This window comes from Orcinus orca, chromosome 2 (assembly GCF_937001465.1).
Source record: "Orcinus orca chromosome 2, mOrcOrc1.1, whole genome shotgun sequence".
Lineage (NCBI taxonomy): Eukaryota > Metazoa > Chordata > Mammalia > Artiodactyla > Delphinidae > Orcinus > Orcinus orca.
Genome location: NC_064560.1, coordinates 54182557 through 54205017, shown reverse-complemented (window position 1 = coordinate 54205017; position 22461 = coordinate 54182557). Strand labels below are relative to the sequence as shown.

The 22461-nt window shown below is 40.1% G+C and overlaps 1 protein-coding gene across 5 annotated transcripts in view; it reads right to left on the bottom strand.

Moving 5' to 3' along the window:
* Positions 1 to 22461, bottom strand: part of DIP2C (disco interacting protein 2 homolog C) — a 362893-nt gene that overhangs the window by 107964 nt on the left and 232468 nt on the right. For all 5 annotated transcript variants that reach the window (XM_033403063.2, XM_049705659.1, XM_033403064.2 and 2 more), the window contains 5 exons: positions 18517 to 18651; positions 15947 to 16066; positions 14589 to 14786; positions 8074 to 8165; positions 1602 to 1712 (listed from right to left, as the gene is read on the bottom strand). In XM_033403063.2, coding sequence (XP_033258954.1) covers positions 1602 to 1712; positions 8074 to 8165; positions 14589 to 14786; positions 15947 to 16066; positions 18517 to 18651 — 656 coding nt within the window. The remainder of the gene's footprint in view (positions 1 to 1601; positions 1713 to 8073; positions 8166 to 14588; positions 14787 to 15946; positions 16067 to 18516; positions 18652 to 22461) is intronic.

Genomic DNA, 22461 nt, shown 5'->3' with positions numbered 1-22461 from the left:
TGTAGAGTAGACAAATCTAAATTCGATATGTGATGAGTAAACAATAACTGCTACTCATAACAGCAATACCAAATGTTCTGGAGTCTGCTTCGTGCAGTGCTGACAGAGAATCAGTCTCTTCACTCATTAGGCTATGAATTTCTCCAAATTAGCATCCTGATGCCATTGACTAGAGAATCCAGAGGGTTTTCTTTTCTATTTCCAGAGGACCTCAACCCACTGAATTAGATATCAATTAAAGAGGAGCATCACACATCCCTTGAGAGGCTTTCCAGGTTAGTCACAGCACCAAAGAATCACATAGGAGAACGTGGCTACCTGCTCAGTAAATCCCCAAACCCTTCTGCATTTCTCGTCAGTTGTGAAGGTCATAGGGCTCAGGAAGATGAGGAAGCACTTTATGGGGTGTGTATCGTACAGCAGGAATGCTAGAGGCAAACCCTCGCAGAAATCAGCGTTCTCCTCAGGCCACTGGTGGGGGCTCTGATGTCAGTGGCTGCAGGGCTCACCCCCCTTCCAGGGCCACCTGCCACCCCGCCTGACACTTGCAGGTGCCTAGGAGGCCCAGGAGGGAACTTGCAGATTTTGTACCCAGGAAAACGGAAACAGTAACCATTCCCCAACCTTTTTCTAAAGGATCCCCACGTTCTCTCCTTCCGACCCAAGGAGCAGAGTTTCAAAGGTACCCACACACCGTGAACAGACCTTGAGGCACTTCCCCATTTTCATAATGAGTAGCCACAAAGACAGCTGGAAGATTCTCTGGAAACTCTGAGCCTGGGCACATGAAAACCTTAGCATTTTGGAGCTGGAAGAGTCACCCCACACACTCTGCTCATGATGACGTGCTAAGTGACGGCCCGGTGAATCCAGGGTGGAGCCCAAGGGCACGACACATGACACAACCAGTGGCAGGGCACCTACCCCACAGCCGTCGGCCCCGTCTCCTTCGACAGCATCAGAGCACCTCTCGGGGGACCTCCTCCCTCTGCCTTCCCTTCCAAAGTTACCACAGGTCTGTGGTGCAAGAAGCCAATCATTTACGCGGACAAAGACACACACACTGCTGTGCAGGGTTCCGACACTGGACTACACTACAACTGTAACAGCAAGATAGTTATTTATTCTAACCACAGAATAAGATCCAACAAATCGTAGGTGAACCTGGAACTTGTTAATGTCCAAACACCTGCACAAATGCAACAACGGCCACCCCTGAAATAAAAACAAGTAAAAAATCTATCATTTACCCAGATTTCTAGTGCAGTGACACTGAGGAATGAGATACTGGAACACCTGCTTTGCTGGTAGATCACCCTGCTCAACGCACAGAAGGTGCCACCTCAGGGCAGCAGCTCAATCCGGCCACTGAGTGGAGCTGCAGTGTCAATGCTGCTCCGTTGTCTGGGACAACCAACGACAACCTGCGCAGAGCCTCAGAGAGAAGGCAAACAGCCCTGTGCTTCCTGATCCACATCCTGCTGAGATGAAAGCTCTTGAAGATGGCCGTCTGCACATTCTGACCCCATGACAGAAACTTCCAGGGCAGCAGAGTCAACCTTCCCGGCCAACAGGTTTGAACAGAAAGATACGTTATTTACCTTTCTCGTGAGGGGCACCTCGATGGGCACAGGCACAACTTCGGCCAGCAGGCAGCCGTAGAAAGCCACCATGGAGGCAGCAGGGTCATTGTTGGGGAACACCAGTGCCACCTGGACCAACACAGAGAGAGAGGGATTAACCACTAACACGATGCCACTGGAAAAAATTTAGATGCCCTGCTTGAAAAATGCATATTAGTAAGATGCATCTTAATAAGTTATCAGATGCTTTTCCTTGATCTCACATGGAAGGCAAACAGATTATCCGGGTCATCTCTGACACCGCACCAGAATGCAACTACCCTTGCTGTTTACACTCCCCCATCGGCACATATTTTTACACAGGTGAAACCACAGTGCATACACTATCTGTCTCTCACTATTCTCACTGGGCTCTGAGGTGCGTCCTCGTACGTCCACAGAGTCTTCACCATCGTAACTGAACGCTGTGCACTTCCTCCCTAAGGTGCTGGGCTCACAGCTGACTCTACTCTGATCCCAGCTCAGATTTAGCTCCCCAAGCCTTGACTTACCTGAAAATTGAGAATATTAGTGTCCTAGCATTGTAGTAAAGGTCAAATGAGAAAATGTATGCAAGAGCTCACACCGTGCCTGACACACAGCAGGTAGCCATGAACCACAACTGCCCACGAGGCCCCGGCCCTGGGAGCCGGCACTCGGTCAGCCCGCACCTGCGGCATCTGGCTTTCTGCCCTCCCAGGGAAGGTTTCCGTGAACACCTGGTCACACATCTCCAGCCGCCCATTGCCTCTCCAGCTCAGCCTCTGAAGAACCAGGAGTACAATAATCATGGAGTTCTAAAAGGTAAATTTAAATTACTACCCTAATAATCCAATAATGGACAGTATGATTTTTCAAATGTTTTCTGATAGTCCTGAAGGGAATCTTAATGAAGAACAATTTTCCATCAGATGGCTTATAATTATTCGTCCTTGTATGAACTGTGTTTCATTTCCTTTGTTTATTTATCTGCTGGTGTTTTGACATTTCCCATAAAATCTTTAAATATACTTCATAGTATTAACTCTTACATTTGATGCAGACTTCTCGATACAATATTCTGTTTTATTTTTATTAGTATCTTTAATGTTGCATGCAAACTTGTCAAGTTTCTCCTTTATGTTGTCAGCTTCATCCCATTTACATCCACCTGGCGCTCAGGTTAGCATCTTGCTGTGGAGCTACCGCAATGTCGATCCGCTTGCTCTCCTGTTGCCCGATGCTCCTTCTGGAGTGGCCCTTCCTACTCTAGCTCTAGAAGCTGCCTTCAGGATACAACAGGCAGTCCTATTTCTGGATCCTCACTGAGCTCTGCAGGACTCTGCTTCCACTTTAACACAAGCTTCTCCCAAGTGTTGCTCCAGCATCGGCACTGCTCTTCCTTGTTGATGATTAAGCACATAAATCCCATGATTCAGCAGATGTATATGATTTTTGTATTACCTCATTCAGGAATTTAACACATTTTTTTCTTTAAAAATGCCCTAACTAGAAGTTATTAACTTTGTCATGAACAGTTGGATAAGACACCCTAATTACCTCAATATCTAAGTAAGCAGGTTGGCATAAAGGACTCAGATGACAGCTGAGGATGGAGCACGCTGCATCTTAAATGTGGCTCTGTTAGCAACACAGGATAGTTGATGAAAATAAAATTAAGTTTGGAATTATGTGAAGATTGCCTTTCTATATGGTATTCCTGCAGTTTACTAAAATCAGCCAAACAGAGACAAATGAAACCGTTAAGGCCAATAAAAGCCATTCTGCACTACTGAAGAATTTTAAGAAACCCTGTGAAATAACTGTTGATTAGATATTAATCCTTATTTTGTCCCAAAAGCACCCAGACAGATGCCAGACTACTATCAGTAGGATTTCAAAGGAGGAATAAAAGGATTTATTTGCATGTCTCTGCATATGAACCACAAACAATTATTTTAAAAATGATCTGAGGTTTGCACTGGCCTCAGGTGTCTGCCTTCAACTGGTGGTCAGAGAGTTGACAGCATCTATTTTTAGTTCTGGATCTGGCAAAGCAACAACATTCAATCAAATGTTTGCAAAGCTTCCAAGGCACCACTGCTGTAAGACTGCTCTCCTTGAACCAAAACAGAGGATGTTAATAAAATGCAGAAGATGTTGAAGTTCCACCCAAAACTAATGGCTGCACCCACTCATAGAGGACTAGTTAAATTTGGACTTGTTAGTCCTCCTAGGACTAACCTATTCCACACGCAAGAGTCTTCAAGAGCATAGAACCGAGAGAAAGAAGGTGCTGCTTCCAGAGCCAGACTGTGGATCAACATATTTCCAAAGAGGAGCTTCTGGTCTGGCTCCTATCCCAGCTCTGTTCCAAGGAAGGGCAACTTGATCCAGGATTTAAAATACCCACTGCTCGATCACTAAAGTTCATGCTGATAATGCCATATTATATAACCTTGCAGAGTTGGGTTAAAACAGGATGAAATGTTATATTAATGTAAAGTAGATAAAAGCAGAATATAAAATTGTGCGTTATATGCTCTCAAAAATATAAAAGTAACAAATAGAAAATGGTCAAATAGCTAAAGGCTCATTTAGAATCAAAACTGAATTTTTAAAAAATTTGTTTTAAGGAAGGGAAGACTGTATTTGTATCATTCTCACCAAACTTTCCTTTTGTATCTCAATCAGTCACAATTCCTGCTTTTTGGTGACTACACAGTGATTCCAGTGCAATACTGTACAAATATACAGATGCTTCATTTTCATAAACCCACATCGTTTCTTTTCATTCAATTCCCTATGTATTCTCTGATATTTCATCACACTTAACTATGCACAGAGCGTCAACAGACCACCTCCTTCCTCCACTCCGCTGGTCTTCCTGTAACAGCCTTGCTGTCCCAGTGCCCGGCCTGTTCTGTCCACATACCACACAATCCCCCCTCAGCTCCTTTCCACACTCTGTCCTACAACCTGACCAAGAGCCACGGGCTTGCTTTTTCTCCTCAAGAAGTCTTCTCAGATGCCAGAAGCTCCCAAAATGAGAATATTCTCTGTCCTTCCCAAAGAGTTCAGCTGTATCTCTCACCACCTATTTTGGGGACCTGTAACATTTTCCAATTTACAGATAGCCAATTATCAATGTCTTTTTTTTTTTTTTTTTTTTAACTCTGCAAGCTCCCTGAAGGCAGGCTTCACATATGATGCATCTTTGTTTGTTCCACAGCTCTCACTATAATATCCTGAAAACCTATTCAGCTTAGGCACATAAGTACCTTTTCAAAGCCCAAGCAGGACTCCCCAAAGTGCATTAATAGGGTCACCTACATGAAAAGCGTCTATAATTTTTATGCTAAGGACAGAATGTTCATTATCCTCGGAAAATTATATTTAATTAAAAATGATTTTCAAAGAGGTAAAGAATCCTGTTTATTGTGATAGAAGGCTATTATCAATTGAATACTACAGTCACATATGCTTATTTAATAAGTATTTATATGCACATGCCAGGTGCCAGCCATATGAAAACTTTTTAAAGGAATAATTTAGAAAAGTAGTCCCTCCTCATACAATTCAAACCACTCCCTGCTAAAGAAAATCTTTTTACATATTTTGTTCTATCAAAACTTGCCCCCCACATTCCTACTGACTTCTTAGCAGAACAGAGATGGTTTATTTTGTAATTGCTATTGTAAAGGAACTTCAAGAGTCTGAAGGCCAAAGACTTTTTTAAAAAAACTACTAAGACTATTAACCAAATTATAGATAAGGGAGATATATTACAACTGACTTTTTTTTATCGTGATAAAAAATATAACAAAGTTCACCATCTTGACCATTTTCAAGTATACAGTTCAGTGGCATTAAGTACATTTACACTGTTGTAAAACCATCATCAACCATCCATTTCCAGAACATTTTCATTTTCCTAAACTGTAACTCTGTCCCTATAACTGCCCCTATAACAATAACTGAAGCCGCTTCCCACAGCCCCTGGTAACGATCGTTCTTCTGTCTCTAGGAATTTAAGTACTCTAAGTACCTCATATAAATGGAACATACAATATTTATCCTTTGTGACTGGCTTACTTTACTGAGCATAATGTCCTCAAGGTACATCCATGTTGTAGAATGTGTCAGAATTTCCTTCCTTCTTAAGGCTGAATAGTATTACACCATACGAACATACCACCTTCTGTTTATTCATTCACCGACCATGGATGCTTGAGTTGCTTCCTCCTTTTGGTTTTCGTGAATAGTGCTGCTATGAACATTGGTGTAGATATATCTGTTCAAGTCCTTGCTTTCAATTCTTTTGAAACTGAAGTGGAACTATCGGATCAGATGTTTAATTTTTTAAGGAACCACCACAGTACTGTTTTCCACAGTGGCTACACCACTGTATATTCCTACCAGCAATGCACAAGGGTTCCAATTTCTTCACATTCTTGTCATCACCTACTATTTTCTGTTTTTGATAGCAGCCATCCTAATGAGTGTGAAGTGGTAGCTCATGTGGTTTTGACGTATATTTCCCTAATGATTAGTGATTCATGGGCTTATTTGGCTATTTGTAAATCTTCCCTGGAAAAAGGTCTATTCAAGTCCTTTGCCTGATTTTTAAACTTTTTTTTTTTTGGTTGTTGGTGTTGAGTTGTAGAACTTCTTTATATATTCTGGATACTAATCTTTTATCAGATATATGATTTGTAAACATTTTCTCCCATTCTGTATGTTTCTTTTTCACTCTCAAAAGTGTCCTTTGGTACACAGAAGTTTTTAATTTTATACATTTATTTTATTTATTTTTGGCTACGTTGGGTCTTCGTTGCTGTGTGTGGGCTTTAGTTGCAGCAAGTGGGGGCTACTCTGTTGTGGTGTGTGAGCTTCTCATTGCGGTGGCTTCTCTTGTTGCAGAGCACGGGCTCTAGGCTCACGGGCTTCAGTAGTTGTGGCACACAGGCTCAGTAGTTGTGGCACACGGGCTTAGTTGCTCTGTGGCATGTGAGATCTTCCCAGACCAGGGCTTGAACCCGTGGTCCCCTGCATTGGCAGGCGGATTCTTAACCACTGCGCCACCAGGGAAGCCCAGAATTTTTTAATTTTGATGAAGTGCAATTTATCAATTTTTTTGTTCCCTGTGCTTTTGGTGCCATATCCAAGAAATCATTGCCAAATCCAATGTCATGAAACATTTCCCCTATGTTTTATTCTAAGACTTTAGGTCTTTAATCCATTTTGAGTTAATTTTTTAATATATGGTATAAAGGTTCAATTTTGGGTTTTTGCTTATGGATATCCAATTTTCCAAGCACCATTTGTTGAGTAGACTATCCTTTCCCCCATTTAATGTCTTAGCATCCTTCTTGAAAGTCCCTTGATCCTACATGTAAGGATTTATTTCTGGGTTTTCTATTCTATTCCTTTGGTCTATATCTGTCTTTGCGTTAATACCACACAGCTTTGATTGCTGTAGCTTTACGGTAAGTTTTATAATGAGGAAGTGTGAGACCTATAATTGACTTTTAAAAGCTAAATATCAAACTTGTTCATTAAACTGGAAAGAATCATAGCCTACCACAGAATCCTGGGGCTGCAGCAGTCTTATTAAAAATTCCCCATAATGGGCCCATGTTTTTATAATGTCGCTTAAGTAAATCATAGCTTATATTCTTGTTGGTTTATGGTGCTCTAAAATGATATTTTTATAAAATTAATTTGGAGTCCTTTGGGTGCAGGTGGGTAACCCAGTCTTGGGGCATTCTGAGGTAAACAGCAACATATGGGAAAAAAATCACTCCATTTAAGGCAAGAAAACTAGGTTCTACTCTCAGTCTTAATTGGGGTGTAAAGCTTGGGCAAGATTATTAACTGCTCTGGGTGTAACATTAAAAAGGAAATACTAATATCTGTTTTCAGTAACTTAGCAGATTGTAGTAAGAATAAAATTGTGCTTTTCAATGAAAGACAGTAGCCTATATCAAGAAATTTAACACTAGGAAAGGAACATACCAGCAGTTTGCTGCCAGGATTTTCGATATCACTGACTAATATAAAAAAGTTCTAAACACAACTGTCCTGCCTACTCAGGGAGACAGTGCAAGTACATTCCAAACTAGGAGACCACATATGTCAGGGGTTAGGAACACAGGTTTTGTGGTTGGACAGAAATGGATACGAGCACTGGCTATACCACTTTCTAGCTATGTGCCTTCAGCTGATATGATTCTTACCCTCTCAAGTCCTAATATCCTCATGGATAAAATGTGAGAACTACTATAGTTAAACTCGCTGAGTTACTGTGAAGATTAATCCTGCTGAATAACTGCTTCTGGTTCACAGTAAATGTTAAGAAAGCCTGATTTAGTAGTATGGAGGCACTGAACTTTGCAACTTTAAAACAGTGGGTGTCTTCTCCACCTTAGACCACGTGTCTTGCAGATGTGATAATTTAAATTGCACTTACCCTATCTCCAGGTCGCACCATAGGTTCTTGTTTTGTACCTAATTTATGCAGAATGTTGTAAGCAACCTTCATACTTCTTGTCCACAGTTTGCCTATCAATACAAATTATAAAGACACAATTAATTGTACACATGCATTTTCTGTTGTGTACATGTGTGCACATTAACCTATATAGAGAGTATTACTTTTTCACTTTAAGCCTTTCAAGTTATTCCGAGCCCCTGGAATCAAGATGGGAAACAAAAGCCAGCAAATCTGACTTAAAAATCTGAGAAGCCTGAACACTGGAATAAGGTATTAAATACAAATACACCTAGGATGCTAAGAACCTAGAGGAAAGCCACACAGAATTTAATTACCATCACAGAAGTGGGGAGGATTTCTAGGGAGTAAAATAGGGCAGGGACCAAGGCATTAGTGAGTTAATGCTAATTTATGTTGTGCAAAATGACACCTATTTCCTCTATTAATGAGTCCTGTCTTGTGTGATTGCAATGAATGTAAAGGGCACTTAAGACAGGCTTTGTAGGGCCTGATCCCTCTCCTTCCCCACATCCTAAGTTTCTCAACTTCAACTTTTCCTAACTTTTAGGATTTTGGAATCCTAATCCCTGAATTTAGATAAAAATTATGGTAAAATTTTTGAATTATTTTAAAGTTTTGAACTCTAGAAAAAATCACCACAAAGCAGGACTAAAAAGATTAAAAAAACATGAGAAAAATAACCAGTTTTGAAGAACTTGCAGATTCAAATCCCTGCCTTCATTCCAGTGCCAGACATTTCCTCAGCATACCCAGGTGATAGCAAACAGTCTGAGATCAAACCAAAATGACTTTAAAATCTAACATGAATTCTTGGACACATAAAGGCCTTTTACAACTTTAGCTTCTATAAGCTTTCAGAAGCAGTCAAGGTGTTAGAAATTATATTAATGCAATAATAGTATAATAAAGATAACAACAATTTGAACTATTTCCTATAAATGCAATCACTGCTCTAATCTTTTTCCTATTTTAAATATAAAAGCTAAATTAATATACACTTTAATTATGAAATTAAATTATGAAATTATGAAATGAAAAAAATCTGAATTTGTTTTATCTCATATTGGATTTTGCAGCAATCCAAACTAGGGTTCTTACTGTTTTCCTATCAATGGATTTATCAATTTGTCTCTTCCTTAGTGATTAGGGGGACAAGGAGGATTTTTCCATTATCTCTGATTCCTATAATTCCTAGGACATTCCTCGCTCATAGTATGTGCTCAACAAATGTTTCTTTGTTTTATTAACATCATAATAAAGCAAGCTATAAAAAACAAAATCGCAGTCTACATTTTAGCCTACTTCTTGATCATTGAGAGTAGCTACTAGGTGTGATGTTTTATTCATGCCCCTCTTCCACCTTCCTTAACTCCACCTCCTCAAGACTGGCTACTTTACAATTATTTGATGATTATATTTTTGCCCCAGATAGTCACTAGCCATTAGAAATAATGCAAGGAGTTATTTTTTTCCTAAAGAAATCACAAATATTTTGTGCCTTCAGATTTATTTAATGTGAACAATGTTAGGAAATTATTATAGTTAAATTACAATCAACCTGTTGTAAGAGAAAAAAATCAACGATTGTAAACAAACAAATCAATTACAATCAAACAATTAGCACCATTATATTTTGTTAAAGTTTCAACTTCATTCTCAGTTTGGAATATTAAAGTCGAGATCATCATAAATTCATACAAAAGCCAATTTACAACAGAGAGTTTGAAAAAGGAAACAACAAACTTTTGGCAAGTTCTAGAAATACTTTCAAATAGAAAAAAATGAAGAGTAAATTGATGATTTAAATTAAAGAAGATAAAACAGTTCTTGACTGATTTAGAAAGGAGAAAGAAAAAAAAATTCCAACCAAGAATACTCTCCTGGCCAAAATTATCATTCAGAATTGAAGGACAGGGTTTCCCTGGTGGCGCAGTGGTTGAGAGTCCGCCTGCCGATGCAGGGGACACGGGGTTCATGCCCCGGTCCGGGAAGATCCCACATGCCGCGGAGCGGCTGGGCCTGTGAGCCATGGCCCCTGAGCCTGCGCGTCCAGAGCCTGTGCTCCGCAACGGGAGAGGCCACAACAGTGAGAGGCCCGCATACCACAAAAAAAAAAAAAAAAAAAAGAGAAGAATTGAAGGACAGATAAAGTTCTCCAGACAAGCAAAAAGCTAAAGGAGTTCATCACCACGAAAGCAGCCTTACAAAAAAAGTGTTAAAGGAACTTATTTAAGCTGAAAAGAAAGGGCACTAATTTGTAACAAGAAAATATGTGTCTCACTGGTAAAGGTAAATATTTAGTAAAGGTAGTAGATTAATCACTTATAAACCTAGTATTAGGTTGAAAGACAAAAGTAGTAAAAATAACTACAACAGTTAGTTCAGGAATACACAAGATAAAAAGATGTAAAATGTGACATCAAAAACATAAAACAGGGGAAGACTAAAAATGCAGGGCTTGAGAATGTACTCAAACTTAAGTTTTTAATCAACTTAAAACAGACTATTATAAATGTGTTATATGTAAGCCTCATGGTAACCATCAAGCAAAAACCTATAGTAGATACACAAAAAATAATGTGAAAGGAATCTAAGCACACCACTAAAGAAAGTCATCAAACCACAAAGGAAGAGAGTAAGAGAAGACTAAAGGAACAGAGGAACTACAAAAGAGCCAGAAAGAAATTTAAAAAATGGCAATAAGGTCATACCTATCAATAACTACTTGAAATGTAAACAGACTAAATTCTCCAATCCAAAGACACAGCGGGTGAATGAATTTAAAAAAACCCAACAACACAAGACTCATCTACATACTTCTACAACAGACCCACTTCAAGTACAAAGACACACACAAAATGAAAGTGAACAGATAGAAAAAGATATTCCATGTAAATGGAAACTAAAAGAAAGCTGGGGTAGCTATACTTATAACAGATAAAATCAACTTTAAAACCAAGAATGTAACGAGACAAAGGACATTATGTAATGATAAAGGGTAAATCCAACAAGCAAATATAACATTTGGATATATTTACGCACCCAATATAGAAGCACCTAAATATATAAAGCAAACATTAACAGACATAAAGAGGGAAACAACAGCAATATAATAAGAGTAGGGGATTTTAATACCGCATTTACATCAATGAACAGACCAGCCAGACAGAAAATCAATAAGGAAACATCAGCCTTAAATTACACATTACACCAGATAGATTTAATAGATATATAAAGAACACTCTATCGAAAAGCAGCAGAATAAACATTCTTCTCAAGCTCACATGGAACATTCTCCAGGATAGATCATATCTTAGGCCACAAAACGAGTCTTAAATTTAAGAAGACTGAAATCATATTGAGCATCTTTTCTGACCACAATGTTATCTAACTAGAAATCGATTATGAGAACTGATAAATTTACATGTATGTGGAGATTAAAAAACATGCTATCCAAAAACCAACGAAACAAAGAAATCAAAAGAGAAAGTAAAAAACACCTTGAGACAAATGAAAATGAAAATATAACATACTAAAACTTACGGGATACAGCAAAAGCAATTCTAAGAGGGAAGTTCACAGATAAACGTCTATCTCAAGAAACAAGAAAAATCTCAACCTAACTTTACATCTCAAGTAACTAGAAAGAGAAGAACAAATGAGGCCCAAAGTTAGAAGGAAGAACGTGACAAAGATCAGAGCAGAAATAAATGAAATAGAGATTAAAAAGACAATAGAAAAGATCCATGAAATCAAGAGCTGGTTCTTTAAAAAGATAAACAAAATTAACGAACCTTTGGCTAGACTCACCCAGGGAAAAAAGAGGACGCATAAATGAGGAATGAGAGACATTACAATTGGTATTAAAGAAATACAAATGATCGTAAGAGATTACTATGAACAATTACATACCAACAAACTGAACAACCTCAAAGAAATAAATTCCTAGAAACATACAACCTTCCAAGACTGAACGATGAAAAAACAGAAAATCTAAACAGACCGTTTACTAGTAAGGAGATTGAATCAGTAACCAAAACCCTCTCCACAAACAAAAGTCCAGGACTAAATAGCTTCACTGGTGTATTCTACCTAACATTCAAAGAAGAATTAATACCAATCTTTCTCAGGTTCTTCCAAAAAACACAAGTTGAGAAAACACTTCCAAACTCATTTTACAAGGCCTGCATTACCCTGATATCAAAACAAGACAAGGACCCCATGAGAAAAGAAAATTACAGGCCTGAAGAACACAGACGCACAAATCTTCAACAAAACATTAGCAAACCAAATTTAATAATATGTTAAAATGCTCATACACCATGATCAAGTGGGATTTATTCCAGAGATGCAAGGATGGTTCAACATCCGCAAATCAATGAATGTGACACAGCACATTAATAACATAATGAAGGATAAAAATCATATGATCATCTCAGCAGATGCAGAAAAAACATTTGACAAAATTCAACATCCATTTTTGATCAAAATTCTCAACAAAATAAAAGTCATATGTTTACAAACAAAATAAAAGTCATATGTTTACAAGCTCAGAGCTAACAGCATACTCAACAGTAAAAAGCTGGAAGCTTTTCCTCTAAGATTCAGGAACAAGACACTTTTGCCATGCTTATTCAACATAGCATTGTAAGTGCTAGTTAGAATAATAAGGCAAGAAAAAGAAATAAAAAGCATCCAAACTGGAAAGGAAGAAGAAAAACTCACTACTTGCAGATAACATGACATTATATATAGACAAACTTAAAGACTATACAGAAAAACAGAGTAATAAATGAATTCAGTAAAGTAGCAGATACAAAATCAATACACAGAAAACTGTTCTGTCTATACACTAATAAAAATCTATCAGAAAGAGAAATCAAGAAAATAATCCCATTTACAACTGCATCAAAAGGAATAAAATACCTAGGAATGAATTTAATCAAGGAGGTAAAAGACCTGTACGTTAAAAAGTATGACTTTAATGAAAGAAATTAAAGATGACACAAATAAATAGAAAGATATTCTCTGCTCGTGGATCAGAAGAATTAATATTGTTAAAATGTCTGTACTACTCAAAGCAATCTATAGATTCAACGCAATCCTTATCAAAATTCCAGTGGCATTTTTCACAGAAATAGAACAAACAATTCTAAAATTTGTATGAAAACATGAAGGACCCCAAATAGCCAAAGCCATCTTGAGAAAGAAAAACAAAGCTAGAAACATCATACTCCTTGACATTACAAAACTACCAGTAATGAAAAACTGTATGATACTGGCACAAAAACAGACACATAGATCAATGAAACAGAATAGCCCAAAAATAAACCCACGCATGTATGTCAACTAATTTATGACAAAGGAGCCAAGAAAGGGGAAAGGACAGTCTTTCAATAAATGATGCTTGGAAAACAGTACACAATCAGCTCCATGGCTGAATCTGGCAAGAGATGAAGGTCAGACAGGAAAGTCCTCTGTCTTTTTGACTGACTAAAATCTATTTCCAAGAGTATAACTTTTAAAAAAATGAATCTTATGCCTCATGATGGGTGAAATACCCTCTCTCCACTCCACTCAGAATTTCCCAACAAAACCAGAAAAAAAAAAATGAGACTGTGAAAACATATGCTCCTAAATCCCATTTCCTTCCATGAGATGCACAGGATAATGACTGAGGCACAGTGGGTGCCTCACGGGCCCCACACCCACTAAAAGGCTGGGCTATAATACTTAACACCTGGCTCTTGACCTCCATTGCTAATGGAGAAAACACTTTCTCTCCTACCTGCAATTAGAAGAGCATTATCATCATAAAAACAAAACTGAAAGTTAAAAAAAGGTAATCTAACCTCACACATGCAGACATAATATAAGCCATTTTGGTGTTTTTGTTACGAAGCTTGTTTCTTTGCAAAACTGTAACAGAGAGTGTGAAAATGACCTGAAAATTTGCTTTCTCCGCCTCTTATCCGTGGCGCAAAGAGAAAGGAATCTCTCTGGTACAGTTAACTATTTCCAAGTTTATGGACTGCATTAATGGTACTGAATAAAGAATTAAAGAAAAGTTTGTTTTCTCTTGCTTTCTGAAAAAGCACTTTGGAAACAGATTCTGTTTCTTCTAAGTGAGTGACGCATGTCAAAGAGCTCTGATATACATTCTTTGACTACCAATCCTTCTTGAAAGCATTAATTTAATTAATATACATTCCAAGAGGTAAAATCTAACATCTTATTAGAGTTATAATCACTAATTTTTTATATCACTTTCTGGTTTTTACTCAAAAACATTTAACAAATAGTAACTTTTCATATTCAAACCAAATAATTTTCCTATAATATTCCTTTCAGGTTCCATTTATTTCTGTATTAGAAACATAAGGCAACACAAATATGAATCGGCCACCCTGAAAGTGACAGTTGTGTGCAGGCACAAACAAACAAAAGGTGGATAAGTCTCACAGGATTACCGTAAGTGAGGATGTACAGAGGTTTCCCATTCGTGTCCATCGTGGTCAAGCATGGGGCCTTTGGTGAGATGGTCCCCCATCGCTGTAACGCTGCTTCTAAAGATGGGGGCCAATTTGTAACCACACCCAGCTGTTCCCCACGCATCGCCAACATTTGGGCTCCCTCTGGCTTTGGCTGGTTTGGATCTGGTTGTTGAACTAAATACATTTGAACACAAAAGGTTTTCAAGAAAAACACATCCATGTTAGCACAATCACTTTTTTATTCCTTTTAAGGAAGCTAGAAGATTTACACTGGAGTTAGACATGTATTAGAGGACAGGAAACATGCACAGGTGTTTTTCTAGAATTAGAGCTATGACCGACACATGAGCCTCATGGATGTAACAAAAGCACTTAATTCTTACAATTTCCAAGGCAAAGTCAGGGTGTGGAACTTAGGGAGACCTGAATGCATTTATAAACTGACAAGTAAAACTATGCATTTTAACATGCCTAGAGTCTAGGACTGCCATGTTTAAAACATCGGTTATCGACATACACTAGTAATTATAGACTCCAAAGAGCTCAAATCTTGCTGAATTATATTTTTCCCTTAAATACTGAGATGTAAATTTGAATTTGCTACAGCTACTATGAATAACTAGCACAGCACATATTTTCTTACGTATAACAAAAATAAACGCCCCATAATAAAAACAATTTGCCCAACTCTTTAGATAGGTAAGAATCTGAGAGATTATTCTCACTTCTGGGAAAGGTTTCTCTTATAGTTGATGATTCACAATTTCCACCTGCTGGCTAGAAAATCAGCTATGTCTTACTTGTGGTATAAAGAGCAAGAAAATAAGCAGTTTGGGTTTGACACAACAAGCAGTACTTTGTTTCAATTTTAAGTTGTTCGTGTTAAAAGGCTCAGGACTGTTCAGGGGTTAAGAACACCAGCTCCTGAAGCTGTCACGAGAGGCAGGAAGGTGAGATCTGCCACGGCTCATTCTGCGTTCCTCTAAAGCCTATTCAGAGAGAACGCGCTGCTGCAAGCTCAGGTTGCCTATGATTTATCAACACCAGCATTCCTGTAGCCTCAAGGAGTCCTCAGAAAGAGGCCTGGCTCACGGGACAAAATCGCATTCTGCTGAGAGTGACACACAAATGGTATCAACCCAACTGTGCTGGGCCTGGCGTATCTTTAAAGGGACCTTGGAGAATAGTACCTACAGTTTCTAGGCAGGATCCCTGTCTTCCCAGGAACACCAAGATTACTGTTCTTAAAAAGTCTAACAGCCTTGGTAGAAAAACACTATACTCTATAGGGTCACAGAAACACTGGACGAGCGGGTAGGAACGGGCTCTTTCACCTTCCAGCAGTTCTTCAAAGTCATCGACGAAGAATTCCCGCAATGGTGGTCGTTTGGGTCGTTTGAGGGTGTTGACAAGCTGCTGGATTTTTGCTGATACCCGGCTACTTACAGGCACTCCTGAAAAACAGAACCATGGGGCAGGTGGACTGACTGTGAGCATGGAACAGCGTAAACAAGCAGCTACAGTAAAAACAGCCATGACAGCACACCCTGCCCCATCTCAGGGCTGGGAGCCCCTCAGTGTCACCAAAGATGACTGCTGCTCAACGAGAACATTCCAAGGCGGACGGTCTTAGCATGTGACCTTACTAGGAAGCCTCGAGAGAGCATAAAGATGTAGCAGAAATGATTCCCTTTTACACTGTGAACTGTCCTGCTCTGGTGACCTTGGGAAAAACTCCAGACAATAGACTGGGCTCGGTCCCGCCTCTATTCCTAAAACAGGGTCTGTCATCTCCTAATTAATACCGTCTCAGGGTCCCCTGTGTCCTTGGGGGTCAGAGAGCTGATTAAGCAGTGAGACCCTCCCCAAGTCCCAATCTCCCCTGAGACCACCTGTGCTCAGCCTCCAGCTGCCGCCCCTGAAAGTAAGGGGACTCAGGTTCTACAAGCGCTGCTGGCAGGCCTTGTCCTCTTGCAGGTAATGGCCAGGTCCCTCCTATATGTCTTTCAGACCCACTCTCCTGAGTGAACATTTAGGCAATGCATTCTAGAAGCACAGCAATTAAAAGTCTCTAAATTCAGTTTCTGATATAATACAGAACTTACATATATTTATCCATGTGTACTGAGAAAAACAGACCCAACCTTATAATACATTTCTCACGACAATAAATGTGACATCGTTTTCAAAACTGAATAAGTGAAATGATCAATGAAAAAGGCATGAAATTTAAAAAATTTTACATAACCCAAATAAATGAAAAAAATGGAGCACCAAGAGACTGAATCCGTAACTGGATCACATGTACTCTCTGCAGGCAGATTTCATTCCTGCTGAACAGTACTTGGAAACCTGAACCTGGTAAATACGAAGGCCTGGAACCTTCACGGTTCTCAGACAGAAGAACCACGACCAGAGAGGGTCTTTCCCATACTGACCGAGGCAAAGCCCTTCCTCCACGGCACAGTGTCACAAGAACAGAACTCAGCTTTTGGAACGAGTATGACAGAATTCAAGGAAATTTTTCTATCCAATAAAAACCATTTTAACAGATAGTCTCAAAATACTCTATGGGCACTTTCAGAATTGAGACATTAAATATTTTACAATCTTGAAAATACATAAAAATATACAACCCAGAATTCTCAATATCTAAACACAAAATTTCCCCATTAAAGAGTCCCAGTTAATCTGGTTTGGATGAATCAGAGATCATTTCACAAGGCCACTGGTGCTCCAGCTTAATTTAGAACACACACAAATCATCCTAGGACCCAGCCCAGAGCTTCTGATGTGTTAGGTCTGGGGTGTGGCCCAGAATCTGTTTTCCAACAAGTGCCCCATGTGGTTCTGGTACGAGACACCATCACAGCACTGAACTGGACAATAGATGAATTTACCTGGGGGAGCAGGTGAAGATGATGAACTTCAAAGACAACAAAGTTACTAAAATGGTGATGAAAAGAATAACAGTAATGACCAATTCAATAAACAATGAACTTAGTAGAGGACTAAAGCAAAGCTTGATACTGAGAAGCATTCCAGGGAAACCAATCATACTGGAAACTGGAGTGACTTCAAATATACTAACAGAGAACTCAGAACCCAGCGACGTTGGGCTCTGACCACAGTGAAGAGGCATCTGCCTGTTAGAGGCTGGGTCCAGGCCTCCTCATCACCCCCGAGTCACAGTGTCACGGACACAAGCATAGTGGGATGGATGGCACACAGAGGCTATTTTGGCCATCTTCCAAGAAAATAACACTTTATATCATCATCGGGGTCCAGTCTAACTTTCATGACTCTGGAAGGTCAAGGAAAGCAGAATAAAGCATGAAATTCATGTTCGAGCCTGTCACTTTAGGATGGGTAACAGGAATATGTCAGAGCATACCAAGATGAAAGATTCAAGGAATAAGAGAGAACCCGAATGGCTGTATTTATCAAATCACCAATACTTTTTCCAACATGGAGGAAAAAGGACCATCTTTCTTCCAAAGTCTAAAGCACCATTCTGCCCATCTCTGTGCATTATTTTGGTTGTGTTTAGCTCCATCTTGCCCTTCCAAGTAACCATTCACAGTCTTAACACCTGCACTAATTTTCTAATTGTGGAATCAACATTATTCATTAGCAAAAACATCAGAATTTTATCAAATCTTTTTATTCTCATGACAAAATTCCCACAACGTTGACATTTTTCCTACAAGGAATAACCCTTGGCCCCCTTGGAGATAGCCTGCACTTCCTGTAACTATGCCACCTTCTCGGGAGGCTCATAAAGAACCTGATGAGTCAATGGGCCGACTGTGTCACTAGAAGAAACACATCCAGTCAGGGCACAGAAAGCACGTCAGCAGAACTTAGAATTTACAAAGGAGGAAAAACTTGCTGGAAGACATACCGTCGCCAGTCTCCATGAGCTCGGCATTGCCATACTTTGGGGCTGTTCTTGACGTCGTAGAGCCCTGCGGCCTTTCTACTTGTATTGAGTGTTCTGAGGTGTAAGTGGTTACGTCGGGAGGTGCAGAGTGATTTTCTGTAAAGAAGCAAATTGTAAGTTTTCTGGTTATCATGATACAGTTATTCTGAAGCCTACGTAAGCAATAAGGTTTCAAAAATGCCACATCCTAAGAAGAGAAAAAGATTCTCAATCAAAAACTACTACAAAAATCTCAGCATAAAGATGATCTTTACAATAATAACATCACTACAGGTGCCACATCAACGAATCACTGTTGCACTTTAATTAAAATAATGTCTTCAACTGGCCTAAGGAAAAAGACACTGTAAGTTATGTGTTCATAAAGGAGTAATTTTCTTGTCAGTCATAGTAGAGGCAGTTAAGAGCTCAAGCTTTACATACAGAGAGCCTGGGGTTTGAATCCCAGTTCTGCAAATTCTTGAGACCTTGGAAGCATCCTGATCTCTATACCTTGGTTTCTTCATCCATCAAATGGGAATAATGGCAACTACCTCCTTGTTGGGTAGATGCAATGAGTTAACATATGTAAAGTACTTAGAACATTTCTTGATAGAAGGTGAACATTTAGGAAATAGTAGCTATTTTATTATTTGTTTTAGCATGAATAATACTGAACAGTCCAGTCATTCAAAAAATACCTGTTTACATCTAATGTGAATGGTGTGCCGTGTTCTGCACAATGAAACGTACAGCAGGCCTTCCCCATAACATTATTTGATGATAAAGTTAAGTACTTAAATGGGGAAAGCATGATTTTGTATTTATTACATAAGACATTAAGGAGAGCATGTCAAGTGAGAATGTCCATGTCATTTTATACGTACTAAGTTCTAATAATGAGTATTATACTATTAATTTTGATTTGTTAATCATACTAGATAAAAACTTGTCGAGATTCTATAGTTCCACGTGACAGAAGCACAACATTTTATGCTGTTAAAAGGGGAGCAGGTACTGGAAGGCCTTTCTCCGCTGTACACTGCCCACCTTGGCACTACACGTGAGGGCCAGTTTAAACTGTGAAATCACTAACATAAAGCACAAGAATGAGGAAAAACAGAGCACCGAAGAGATCACATAAAGGACGCTGTTTACAGACTGCGCTAAACTAGAAGCCGGGGCGTGGCCTGTCGACTCCGCTGGGAACATACACATCGGGGACTCAAATTTTAGCCGTTCTGCAAATGTCTAGACCTCGAGAAGCCCACGGGTACTCATTTGAGGGTGCAGGTAATTTTAACAAGTAGGCAGATTGGCAAGTACCCAATCCGCCAGAAGTGAAGACTGACTTCTGTGTCAGTGAGCCTGTGTATGTTAAGGGACATTACACTGAGTGAGACTTGAGGCCAAGGAATATTAATCTGAATTCCTAAGCAAGCTTCAAACATAGCAACCAGCGTGACCAATGCCGGTGCTTGGACTCGGGAGACCCTCAGTCCTAGGCACACTGACCAGTAAGTGTGTGGAAATGTGCACGGGGCCTGAGGGCTGGGCCGCCAGCAGTTGCCCAACTGGTCCTCAGGTCCGCGTCTCAGAGCTGATCACCTGGGACCGGTTACTGACCTTCCTATGCCTCGGTTCCCCATCCTGTAAAAGGGGGTGACAATGACAATGCCTACCTCTGAGTTACAGTGGGGATTAACGTAGATAAACAGATACAAGCACTGGCGTCACCAGGCACACAGAAAGACATGCCAGGAGAGGAACACATGGGCAGCTCTCTGCACCAACAACTACTCTTCCAGGGTCTGAGCCTGGAGATCTCTGTGAAGATAACAATCGGCATCAGCCCCTAAACACAGGCCATCAGCAGAGAGTCCAGCTCCCCATTTCTCATCTCCCTGTTCCAGGAGTGTCCAGCCTGTTATGGACTGAACTATGTCTCCTCAAAATTCACATGTCGGAGTCCTAATCTCCAGGACCTCAGAAGGTGACTGTGTTTGGAGATGGAGGTCTTTAAAGAGATGATCAAGGAAAAACAAAGCCACTAGGATGGGCCCTAATTCAATCTGACTGGTGCCTTATAAGAAGAGATGAGGACAGAGATGCCCAGAGAAGATGGCTGTCTACCCGCAGGGAAGAGAGGCATCAGGAGAAAGTGCCAACACCGTGAGCGCAGACTTACAGCCTCCAGGATTGTGAGCCACTGAATGTCTCTTGTTTAAGCCATGTTTAAGGTGCTTTGTTATGGCCGCCTGAGCCAACTGACACATACCCTTAAGGGCAATTTCTTAGATCTTAGCCCAGAAAAAGAGTACCTGTGAGAGGGAGGAGGGTGCGGCAGGGATGCTTTATCAGATCCCTGAGGGGAAGAGCAAGAGGGAGAGAAGAGGACCATTCAAATGACCTCTTTAATATTTCAAACACTGCATTCATTCTTCTCATCTCCTCTACCTGTGCTCTTGCCAAATAGACTTTATTTCATGTTTCAAAATGATCTAATTCTCCATGGCTGAGCAGTTAACTCCCTGGGACCCCATATTTCAAACAAAAATATAATAGATGCCAATGTATGACGAGCAACATTTCCACATAAGACAAAAGCAGCTAAAATGTAAGTTCACTGCGTTCCATTTTACTCAGGTTTACTTGTGTTTACGTTATGCTGTAGCTGCATCATTGGTGGCAGCCACTGAGTCTTTGTGTTGGGCAGCAGACGTACTCACTTCCACTTTGAAGTTGGGAAAAATAACGATTCCAATACATCTGGTGATTAAAAAATAGGAACAGTGACAGCTGCATGACTTCAAAGTGCTTTCCAAATTTATGTTAGCTCCTCTCCCCCTCCCTTTCAAACTCTCCACATATGCTGTCACTGTAGGATTATAAGCCCAGCAGCGGGCTTCTGTTTAGGAAGCCAGAGAACATTCTTCCATTGCAGTGATACATGGTGCCCTATTTTATTTTAATAAACATCAGGACTCCAAGTATTTAACTCTGTTACCTATCTTTTGTGAGTATTGAAAAGACCTTTGTATGTAACAGATGCTCAAGAAACACTTGCTGACGGGTCAGAAAAAGTAGGGTCTGGTTGCAGGTGCAGGGTCAAAGGTCTAAAGTGCTTATCAGCCCCAGGCATGATGCCAATCAGGTCCATATGCAACAGGAGCATTTCAAAGATTAAGAACTCTCATCAGAGCGGGTTCGTATCTTCTGAGCCAGATGACCCACTGTTCCTTAGATCAATTTCCCAATACTTTAAAAATCAACAGAAAAATGGCGGCCAACCTTCCAGCCACCTATCAGGTGTCACCTCCACTGTGACTGCCCCAGAGCTACTGTGACACCTTTGCATCTGCTCCCTGACAGGTGGGTCCTGTCTCATTCACCCCTCTATGGCTTTTGCTCGCAGCAGCCGGCATGGGTTCCTTAAGAATCTGGAATCAAGGCACAAGGGGCAGGTGGGAGGGAAGTGTAATTCACCCGTCTTCCATGATAGTATCTGCTGTTTTGGAGCCATCAGCACCAGGGGTCCCATCTCACTGCATCCCCCTCCCACTCTGGATTTTAGTCTGTTACTCTTGCCAACTATCCACCCGTTTTGGACAGCTGTTTTGGCCATGACCGTTTCAGGTTACTAGCTGGTCTTCCTGCTCAGCTCTGCGTTGGAAATTCCCTGCTTCCTTGAACTAACTCGTTTCTCATCTCCTGCTCTTGCAGGCATCCAGCTCAGTCCAGCTCCTGTGTCCTACTCAGATGCTGAAGTTGTACAACACCCAGCTCAATGTCGTTTGCACTCAGCAAATGTTGGAGTGAAAGTTCAAAGAATGAATGAACATAAGAATGAATACACTGGAGCACTTGACGACTAGAGATAACATGCTTCTGGTTCTCACACCGCTGAAAAGCAGCTTTCTTTAATTC